This window comes from Eurypyga helias, unplaced genomic scaffold (assembly GCF_000690775.1).
Source record: "Eurypyga helias isolate BGI_N326 unplaced genomic scaffold, ASM69077v1 scaffold20093, whole genome shotgun sequence".
NCBI lineage: Eukaryota > Metazoa > Chordata > Aves > Eurypygiformes > Eurypygidae > Eurypyga > Eurypyga helias.
The window spans coordinates 25,317-36,383 of record NW_010240889.1 but is presented as its reverse complement, the minus strand read 5'-3'; the positions used below and the strand labels follow the sequence as shown (position 1 = coordinate 36,383).

At 39.9% G+C, this 11,067-nt stretch overlaps 1 protein-coding gene across 2 annotated transcripts in view; it reads right to left on the bottom strand.

Moving 5' to 3' along the window:
- The window catches only part of SHOC2 (soc-2 suppressor of clear homolog (C. elegans)), a 37,708-nt gene extending 27,214 nt beyond the window's left edge, over positions 1-10,494 (bottom strand). For both annotated transcript variants that reach the window (XM_010148592.1, XM_010148593.1), the window contains exon 1: positions 9,582-10,494. In XM_010148592.1, the coding sequence (XP_010146894.1) occupies positions 9,582-10,284 (703 nt within the window). In that variant the 5' untranslated portion in view covers positions 10,285-10,494. The remainder of the gene's footprint in view (positions 1-9,581) is intronic.
- Positions 10,495-11,067: the final 573 nt, after the last annotated feature.

The window sequence follows — 11,067 nt, the reverse complement described above, 5'->3', positions numbered from 1 at the left end:
TCCCCCCCCCCCCCCCCCCCTTTTTTTTTTAAATACCATGTTGCACTGTAACTGCAAAGGAAAAAAGCAATTGAAGCTCGAAGTCTGCCAAGAAAGCAGACAGAAATTGCACGTACTAGCTGGTTTGACAGTAGAAGGAATGCCTGTATGAAATACATGAAGCAGTTTCTCTACAAAATAGACTTCACAAAATGGTTAGTTACACCCTATTATGTAGGCTTTTTAAAACTTTTATTTCCAAAGGTTCTGCAAGATATAAGTTTCAGACGATTCATATGCGTTTTTTAGATAAAATAGTTTGTACAGACTCCTAACCACCTTCCAGTTAAAAACACTCTTAAAAAATACAGCGAAGCATACATCTCAACAATACTTATAAAAGGTGGGGTGAGCAATCACCTCACTGTTGTTCTTATATGCACAGAGACTAAATGTTATAGTATGACAAAGCTAAATATACCTGCTAAAAAAACCAGCATTGTGAAATGACTAATATTTCCTGCATAATGAGCAGAATTATAGTCCCATTGCACGGCCAACCTTGAAAGCCTGTTACGACAAGAGGACCAAGTTACATGCCCTGACTTACATAATTCTGCAAATTCTTCTTGCCCACTTAAAAAAACAAAACGCAGCTTCATTAAAAAAATTATAAAAGAACATACAAATTAAAAGTAATATAGGGAAGGAGTATATAGGTCAATAGCAAAGAGGCTTCAGTGTCTCCTATCACTAATTCAGTCATGGGGAAACGCTCTTGGACGGCAAACACAATTTGTAATATAGCCTGTTTTCCACTGGATTAACTCCATGCCTGCCCATGCTTAAGCAGATTGAAAATTATGAAATCCTTCACAACATGACAAATCCTGAGCCAGATGACAGAGCAAGAGGATCAAGACTCTTTATGGAAAGTACAAGGAAGAGGAGAATGCAAATATTAGTGAGACTTCAGGCTGGTGTGTCAGAACACTGGTTGTAAGCTAATTTGTAAAGAATAATTATCTGAAATCAGCAATGCTGGGAACAAGTTACAAACAGTTCCCATAACCTTGGCAGTTACTCATCTTTCACTAGGTTCTCTGCTGGCAAAAAAAAAAAAAAAATTGTCTGTCTATAAAACTCTTTGGGATGTGTCCTGATTTTAGAAAAAAAAATTAAAACCAATTTTACAATTTCAGAATCTTTTCCCTCTCTGAGATTTGAGCACACCACTGTAACAGCCAGACTCAACTTTTTGCTCTGCATTGCCAACTGCCTAAAAGAACAGTTTAAGCAGTCAGAGCTATTTTGTATTATTACTGCACAACTCTACACTTACACAGAAGAGTTACTGAGTAAAAAGAATGCAATTTTAATATGGTCACAAGTGACTTATGTATCAAAGTTAAAATATTCATATAAATAATAAGCACAGTAAAATATTTAGAATTTGCAGAATGCAAAACAGGATCTAGTTATGTGAACCACTCAAACACGCAGAAGCTAGCTCAACTGAAAAGACTCAAAATCTAGTCTAAAACAAGCTTCAACAAGACAACAGCAAAACACTATTGTTTGTAACTGAAAGTAACAAATATAAATAAAATTAAAAACCTGTTCACACATTTTAAATGTGTGAAATGTAGAAGAAAGTCTTAACAAGGGCTCAAGACAGGATCTGAGATGAGCAGCAGAATAAACCAACAGGAACCTGAGGAACTGCCAAAAAAAGGTGAAGTGTTGCACCTAGTACGGAGTAACCCTGTAAAGCAGTACAGCCTTGCACCAGCTGGTGAGGCAACAGCTCTGCAGGGAAGGACCAGGGGGCCCTGGTGAAGCTGAACCTGGGGTCACATCTTGGATCCTGTCTGTTCTGAGTGTGGAACAAGCGTGCTCGCTCTCAAGTAAGAAAGGTTAACCACCTACCAGGTTGCATTAGCAAGGGCAGCCTGACGGAAGCAATTGTTTCCCATCTGTTCAGCCCTTGTGAAAGTATTCAAACAGTTAAAATAATTGCAGGATTGAGATTAAGAAAATAAAAAATCCCCTACCCAAACAAAAAAAAAAAATTTTTAAATAAATAAATAGATAAATAAACCCACACAAACAAAACAACAACAAAAAAAAGACCCAACCAAGCTGGACTTCTAACATGCTGTCAGTATTTACTGGGATTCCACTTGGGGCATCATCCCAATAAGCTCTGTAAGTAGATCAAAAAGGCAGGACTTCTTAATCATTATCTTAAAGCCAGTTTGAAGCAAACGTAATGAGGAAGAATTAGACTAGCTGACAAGACAAAACTGTGTCCCCACAAGAGGTTTCACAGGAATCAGAACTCACACACCAAAGCTGAAGCTGGCCAAAATCAAGTTCTTCACCCTCCCTGCTCAAGAAAGAAACCAGAACTGGATCAAATAAGGAGCCGTCTTCTCTGACTTTTAGGGAAGCAGCACACATACCAATGCCTGTATTTATTCCACTTCTGTTCACAACTTCATGCTTTCATCACATTCGAATACAAAAATATAGCAGTGTTCTCAACCACTGTGTCTGCAAGCCAACTGAGCCCAGGAACACAACTTGGTTTCCTTCAAAGGGCTGAAACAGAAGAAAGGGTTCTTGGATAGAAATAATGTGAAGAGATGTTGCTTTATATTGGCAGGTCTGCTAAAAAAGGGGGAAATGAAATTCAGAGCATCACTGAAAAGCTCTGCCACTAGCAAGTCATTTAATAAGGAGGCACTATATTCAGCATGGACTGAGTAGACCTGAACTAATGCAGCTGCACACATCTGGTTTGCTGTCTATGCGACTGAAAAGCAAACAGGTGCAAGTGTTATGAAAAAGAGTTTCAAAGTAGTGAAGAAACCACAAATGTTCTAAATATTGGGTAGATGGGGGAAGGGAAGAACAGAAGAGAGTCTCAGAGACATTCCAAGTCTGGTGTAGGCAGATTCCCTGAATTACAATCTAAAAATATTTCCCTTGCAGAACAGCCCTGACCAGATTCTCCATAGAATAAGAGTTGCATTCACAAACAGAAAACACAATATTTGGAGTCTTAAGAAACTTGCAGAAACTATGCAAATGCAATTTCAACCATGTTGACTATATTATTTGTATTTGAGCTGTGTGTACAAAAATATCCAAAACTGGTACAAGATGTAACCTCATCTTTGCAAAGAAAATATTATCAACTTGATGGCGAAAAACAATTCCTTCAACACAACATGGAGGAATGCAATAAAACTTTCCATACCAGAAATGCACAAGGCTTCCTTAAGTTACAGCCTGCAAACTGAAGCATTTGCTTGGCCTCATCCCAACACAGTTCCTCTGGTTTTCATCCTTCTCGTGCTGACCGTCTGACTCACCAAAGCGTTCGCATTCTTCCACTCTGATCTTCAACTTTTTGATCTCAATGGAATGGACAATTCACCAGATATGGCAATGAAGCTGGAGTCCACCTTGTGAACTCATTTCCACAATTATCCCTCCAGATTGTGTTTTGGCAAAGTTTCCACGCGGAAACCATTCCATTAACGTTTCATTTCACGGGTGCCACCAGAGATCAGCAGTTGAGTGAACAGGTAATTTCTGCTTTTGCACCCAGTGGGTACATATACTCAACATCTGTGTAACAGTGACCTTTTAATCCAGGGCTGAGCAGCAGTAGAAGTCTGCTGATTGATACTACATTATTCATGATAGCAGGGACAAGGGCTGAGTGAGATACTACAGAAAAAACTTGACAAGACTAAGTGCCTGGGCAGCCAAATGACAGGTGAAATTAGGCACATAAAATGTAAAGCAACACATATGGGGTTCCAGGGACCCATATCTAGCTTCACGCACAACGTAGTGGACCTCAACCAATCCATTAGCATCCACAAGCAAAATGTGGAGGAATAATATACAAGTCACACAGGATGACTGCTGACCACCTCTGCATGTGAGAACGAGAGTTCATCTCTCAAGAACAACCTTCAAGGCAAACTTGCAGACCTTGTCACGGATGCAAAGTGTTTACAGGAGTTTAAAGGAAGAAAATGTTCACATCCACAGAATAGGAGTCTACTGAGAATTACTAAAGAGACAACCTGCACCAGGCTGGGTCTGGGAAAGGAGTCGGGTTAAGCCTCATCTACACACTTACCCTGGTTTCATGCAGATGTTTGCTTAGGGCTACAGTTGGATGCAGGATACTGGGCAAGATGCATTCTGAAGATTTATCACCACCGCTGGGTAGGATCTAATTTATAAGAAAGACTAGGTTTACAAACAGCACCACAGAGTAGCTTTGCCACGAAGAAACTTGCATCAATGTTTTGATGCCACTATACATAAAAACAAACAATTGCTTCAGGAAGGTGGGGATGAGCTGATGCTACCAGGACTCCAATAAGCTACACAGGGTTTTGTGGAACAAGACATGGAAAGCAGGGGGAGAAGGAAGAAAAAGAAATTCTGAAAATATAATCTGATGCATTTTCAATGGCTCTCTGCAGACAGAATACTTCAAAACACTTGCAGTGCACTTCACATGCTCTTATACAACACGAGCAATCCTACCTGTGAGGTTTCCCAAGTGAGCTGCAGCGAACCAAGCCGATTTAACAGCTCAGCATGGGCAAAAGTAGCTGTCCTGCTCTCCCTGATCCAGTTCATGCTCTCCCACTCCTTCTCCTACACACCAGTTCCAGCCTTATCTGAAACTTCACCAATTTCAATTAAAGTAATAGACAAGACAAAGCAGCAAAACCATGAATGTTATTCTCTTAGTTACCGAGATAAATGAGCTCACCAAGGAACAGCTCAGATGAAGGAGGCAGAAGGGCTGAGCAGCTGGGAAACTGCAAGGAGGGGAGTGAATACTGCCCCTTTCAGCATCACGAAGCTATTGCCCATCGGCACAGCCAATTCACAAAAACTCCCCCTAATTCAGCTACTCTTGAACCCAGCTTTTAGCTAAACATGCAAAAAAAGGGGTTAAAAAACCACCTCAGAATACCTTCCCAGTTAAATGCATTCTGAAGTATTTTTAGATCTTATTCAAACAGACCTACTTATAATTGAAAATGCAACAATGCATATCAAGACCTCAGCTTACTATGCAGTCTATTAAAATCATCTAAATTGCACCGAAAATGTACAAGCAATATTCATGCCACTGGAAAAGTGTTAAGAGAAGTCCAATAAACGACTAGCTGCAATGACATGCTAGGTGCCAGGAGCCTGAATTTCCTGAATTACTAAAAGACCATCTTCTTCCAAAGCCCAGATAATATTTTCTTCATTTTTTGGTTTACTGAGTGAGTTCAGTTGAGGAAACTACTATTTAAAATTAAGAAGCTGTCTGAATATTGAAAAGACAGGAAAACTTACTGTGATCATCCTACTTATAATAAAGAAACTGGATGCAAGGGAACAAGAGGTACTGCATTCTGGAGAAAAAAAAAAAAAAAGACCAGGAACACACACATCTGTTTACTAACTATAGATAGTAACGCTTCCTCTTTCTCACTAACATGTTTGTTTTAAATGCAAAGCAACTTTTCCCCCAGTGTAGTCACCTCATTTAAGTTTGTGTTATTTAACTACTGAAGACAGTTTACAGCCCAAAGTGGAACCAAACTTTAGATTACTTCCCAGCAGCTTAGTGCTGCTAAATTCACCTCTTCTAGGTTTTCCTCAAGACAATACACACCGTAAGAGGTCAGTGGTTTTAAACCAGTTTCCAGGACAACTTAAAAATCTAATCCACAGTATGTTTTACCTTCACTCAGGCTCATAAGAAATGTTTTAGCCACAGTTTCAGGCTTCCCTAAAAGGAATGTATTTCTAACAAGTATTAATACTGTATGCTTGCACAGCGAGCAGCAGATGTTCCATATAAGCATTTCTAGAAACTTATTTTGAAATCACATGATCAGAAGCAAGGTTTCTACATATCATCTATCAAACTGGAGAGTAGCAATTCAAACTTTAAGATAGAAGAAATAACAAGGGGAGATCCTGACAACCTCACAGTCAACTAACACCGCACAAACCAACAGAATTTTCAGGCAAGATTAACAAAAGACATGGAAGTAAGTAGAAAACAGAGGCAAAAGACAGTGATTTGAAAAACTAGCAGTAAAATATTAAATTAGGTTGGCATAAAGAGTTACATTTTCTACAAAAATATGGAACATCTAGTTTATTTTATCTAGTCAACCTAGACTCCAAAGACGTCTGATGTAGTAGCATGTAGAAATAAATAGCAGACTCTGGTCACAAGTAGTAGAAGATGTCAAGATATCTGAGGAATTGGCTACAACTCACTATGAACATAACAGAACTGAAAATAAAATATGAGCTTGGGTGGAGGTTGCCTCTTCAAGACTCTTAAGAATCCACCTGAAGATCAATCTTGCAGTGTCTTCAGCAACAACTTAGTCAGAAAGCACAGATTTTCTAGCAAGTGCACATGTAAACCAGAAATAAAGTGTTTAAAGAAACAGAGAAATTCCATTGGAAAGTAAGAAATACATTTATCAGGAGTTCATTTTTCAGCTGTGTTTCCAATTCGAAACATTTAACCTCTGTACCAGAACGAAGATATGTGAAAGTGAGCGAGTAGAAATAAATTACAAAAGTGAAACTATCTTGCCTGGTTTTACTACTTGAAGAAAAAGGTTTTCAAATGCCAGCTCTGTATGCTTTGGCAGTTAAAATTATTTGTGTTACTTAAACTTATAAATCCTTTAATTATTTTATTTTTCAATTAATTCAAATCACAGGCAAGCTAGTCAGAGAAACTGAATAAAAATGGATGCTGCTGAACATAGTGATTTCCCTTTGAAATTCTTCATGTGGGTGACAGTTGTCTTGCATTTGTGCTTCTAAAATGCCTTCACAGCAAGGTGCTGACCCATACCAAGGAACATCAGCATTATCACAATACAAATAAAGGCACAACTAACTCTGGATACAAAGAGAGAAGTAATGTGGTTAATGTTCTCCTGACAGGATCTGATAAAGAACTGAGAACACTGCCAGTATGTGTATCAGGACAAGAATAAAAAACCACAAAAGAAGCAAGCAAATTGGATATTCCTTCATGATACATATATTTACTATATTTCTCTACAAAAGTGTCACACATGATCTCTTTCAAGACTGTTGTGAACAAACACACACAGAAATCATACACTTTAATGTAAACTTAGCCATAAGAATTCAACAAACAGAACAGTCGAGAAACAAAGAGTTTCCAGCAGCAACAACGTCGTCTACAGCATCAAACACCTAGAGTTTCTTGAGGGGAACACCAAACACTGGATGTAACACCTCACAAAGGTTTTTTTCTTCACGCACTGGCATTAATTTAAATTTATGCAGCACTATCCCCAGTTGAACCTGAGAAGCTGACTCTGCTGGGTTGCATTTAATAACTGATCCACAGAGCCAGGTAAAGCACTGACAATTGTGTGATAGAGCTCAACCAGCTAAAGCAGCCACTGTTGGACTTAAACTGAAGGGTCAAAATAGGTCAAAATTACAATTCCTTAGCTCTCCTAGGGGAAATTCCCAGGATTGCTGAGATGCTAGCGCCAACTCAAAAACCATGTTGATCAAAATACATACCACATTAACCACTTAATTTTTGCCTGGCAAAAAAGCGTGTCTGTGGAATATAGTGATATATCGTAGAATCCATTCCAGTATCTGCCACAGGAGGCCAAAGGCTAGGACCAACAACTGCCAGTCCGGACACTTCTTCACTCCTGTTACCAGGTACAGAAGCTGCGTGTGCCGGACATTGCTGCCAACATGATTAGCAATTCTAGACATGCCCAGGAGTTCCTGCCCTCAAGAACATGTTATCTCATGCATCTTTCATATCAAGGTGCAAGAGAGAGGCAAACACTGCTGGTCTGAAAAAGATCTATTAGGGATACAAACAAGATAATTTCCCAAGCTTTGTAAAATTAGCGAGCGGAGGGGCCAACTTCAGTAGCGCTTAACGTACTCGCAGACTGGCCTGGATAACAGTAAAGTCCCACACCAGCTTTTAAAAACAGGGCACAGGAATTACTACTCAGTCTTACAAAGGCTTTTACAGATTTTTTCTTCCACACTTGTTGAAAGTTGAAGATATTTCTTAACTGCATGAATTTTATGGTCCCCATCCACATAAAGGGACTAAGCTATGATTGTATTTTAAAAACTACTGATACATAAAAAAAATACACTGATAGAATCACAGAATTATTTGGGTTGGAAAAGACATTTAAGATCATCACGTCCAACCACTAACACAGCACTGCCAAATCCACCACTAAACCATGTCCCTGAGCATCTCATCTCATCTACACGTCTCAAATCCCTCCAGGGATGGTGACTCCACCACCTCACTGGACAGCCCCTTCCAATGCCCGACAACCCTTTCCAGGGAGACATTTTTCTTAATATCCAATCTATGCCTCCTCTGGCACAACTTGAGGGCGTTCCTCTTGTCCTCTTGTCCTATTGCTTGTCACTTGGGAGAAGACACCAACACCCCCCTTCTGCACCCTCCTTTCAGGGAGCTGTAGAGAGCAATAAGGTCTCCCCTGAGCCTCCTCTTCTCCAGGCTGCCAATTCCCTCAGCTGCTCCCCACAGGACTTGTGCTCCAGACCCCGCCCCAGCTCCGTTCCCTTCTCTGGACACGCTCCAGCCCCTCAGTGTCTGTCTTGCAGTGAGGGGCCCAGAACTGAACACCAATGATAGAATCTCCCTTTTATGAGGCACGTACATCATTAAAGTATCACTGGAGAACAGTGTGCTAGAGATGTTTTCCGTGAATCAGAACCAATTAGGAATAGCTTAGGAGTTGTTGATATAGAGCTACTTCAGCACATTTTTTGTAATAAACTACTTAATTTAATAAGCCCTTTTCGCACTATTTCACCACCTTTCAAACTTTTGTAACAACGTTTGGAAAAACAAACATTATTCATTAAAAAGTCGTAAGAATCCTCAGCCATACATACAACGTTTGATCACTTTATATCGAGTCCACGTATTAATGTATTCATGAACTGTACAAGGTAGAGGCTTTCACGAATCATTAACCTACATTATTAACTGTTATGGCATCCAACAGCATGCTCACGGTAGCAGCACATAGCTACCTATTCTATCTTGTATTACCATGGTCACACCCCTCTGTAACATGCCCATAATGTGTTTATAACTTGCAACGGTTCATAAATGATTTATAAAGAAATCTTAAAATGAAATATGCCCCTGTACCTTTTTTTTTTCCCCCAAACCATCTGGGCTCTGAAGACACAATATGTGAAAGCACAAGGCAAAGATGAAAACAAGATACTTCTGATTTTAAGATGACAGATGAAGGAAAAGGGCTTTTGTTGTTTCAGAAATATATCCAAGGTATTGATCACTCTCGATATAAGCCAACATTCTAACACTGATCATGAGCATAACTTTGTTAAGTTGTACACAGAGAAAGGTACCTGGAGAAGTGGCAGTTCACATCTATATGAAACTGAATTACAACATGAACATAAGCGTACACTTAAAACTTTCAATCAGTGTAATCGCTTACCAATCTCAGCAGGTAGTTGCTTGATTTTGTTCTCTCGTATGCTAAGCATGGTGAGTTTTAACAAGTTTTTGATATCCTTTTCCACAGTAGTTATACGATTAAAGCGTAGGTAAAGAGTGGCGAGAGAGCTTAGCCTGTACACCACCGAAGGGATTTCTCTAAGTTTGTTATGCCGCAGGTCAAGCATGCGCAGTTTCTTCAAGTTATCAAGAGAGTCAGGCAAACTGGTGAGCGAGTTTTCACTCAGGGCCAGTGTCATCAGGTTCACAAGACAGCCCACCTCAGCTGGTAGGGACTGCAGTTTGTTACTGTATAAATAAAGTTCTGTTAACTGCGTTAGCTCTTTGACAGCTGATGGAAGCATGTGTATAGACCTCTTGGACAAGTCCAAGCGCATAGAATTCTCTTCCCGGCATTTATTTAGCTCTTTGATCACTTCAGCATTGCTGGATTTTTTGCGGGTACCTGTGGCTGGATTAGGTCTTTTTATCGTATTGTCCACTGAAAAAGCTACCCCAGGCTGCGTGCTGCTGGAGTCCTTCTTTCCATCTTTGGCATCTTTCCCTTTGGTCTTAGGCTCCTTTTCTTTGCTGTCCTTCCCAAATCCTCCAGAGGCCTTGGCCTCCTTTTCCCTTTCTTTTGACGATGGGACTTTTGGATCCTTCTCTTTACAGTCTTTTTCTTTTCCTAGATTACTACTCATGGTGACTCAACGTTCAGCAAGCACCACATGAAAACCGTTCTGAAGTTCACAAGAACAATCCACTGCTGAGGCGACAAGGACCCTTAAAACACGCAAGCCTTGAACCAAGGGAGGAGCTTCGGAGGTGTGACACCCATTTGCTTACTCTTTCCTAATCCTGGTATCAGGAGATTCAGCTGTAGAGACGGAAGGTCAAATGCTCCGTATTAGTATTTCTGTAACACAGAGACAAGAGAAACCAAAGTTAGAGCTGAATGTTTCAACATCAAGACAGTGCTCTCTCAGGTTAATGATCCATCCTTCTATTCAACCCTCAATGAAGACCCAGTGCTAAACTAAAAATACTACACATATTGCTCAGAAGACCCACTGTGGTAGAAGTGCTATACTAATCAGTATACATGAGAAAAGAAAAATTACAACTCAAACATAATACTGGTTTCAGTGCTGTATTTCAGTCACTGTCCTATGTCTTAGCTAGTTCTTAGCATAATACCCTGGTCATCAACATGAATATTCTCTCCTCTCTCTATGCTCAGTCAATAAAGATTTGCTATAATTTTAAGTGCCTGCCTCTTCAAACCAATCTGTACAGGCTTATTCTTTCAGCACAAGAGTCTCAATTCAATCTGCAGTGAAATCTATCACGCTACTGTAACACAAACACTTTGCCCAAAGATCTCCCTACCGACCAGCTCTGAACCACAGGTCTCCGCTTCTAACGTGAAGCAGAACACTGTCACTAGTTTCACGTGCTTTGAAGACACAAACACAAGGATTTTT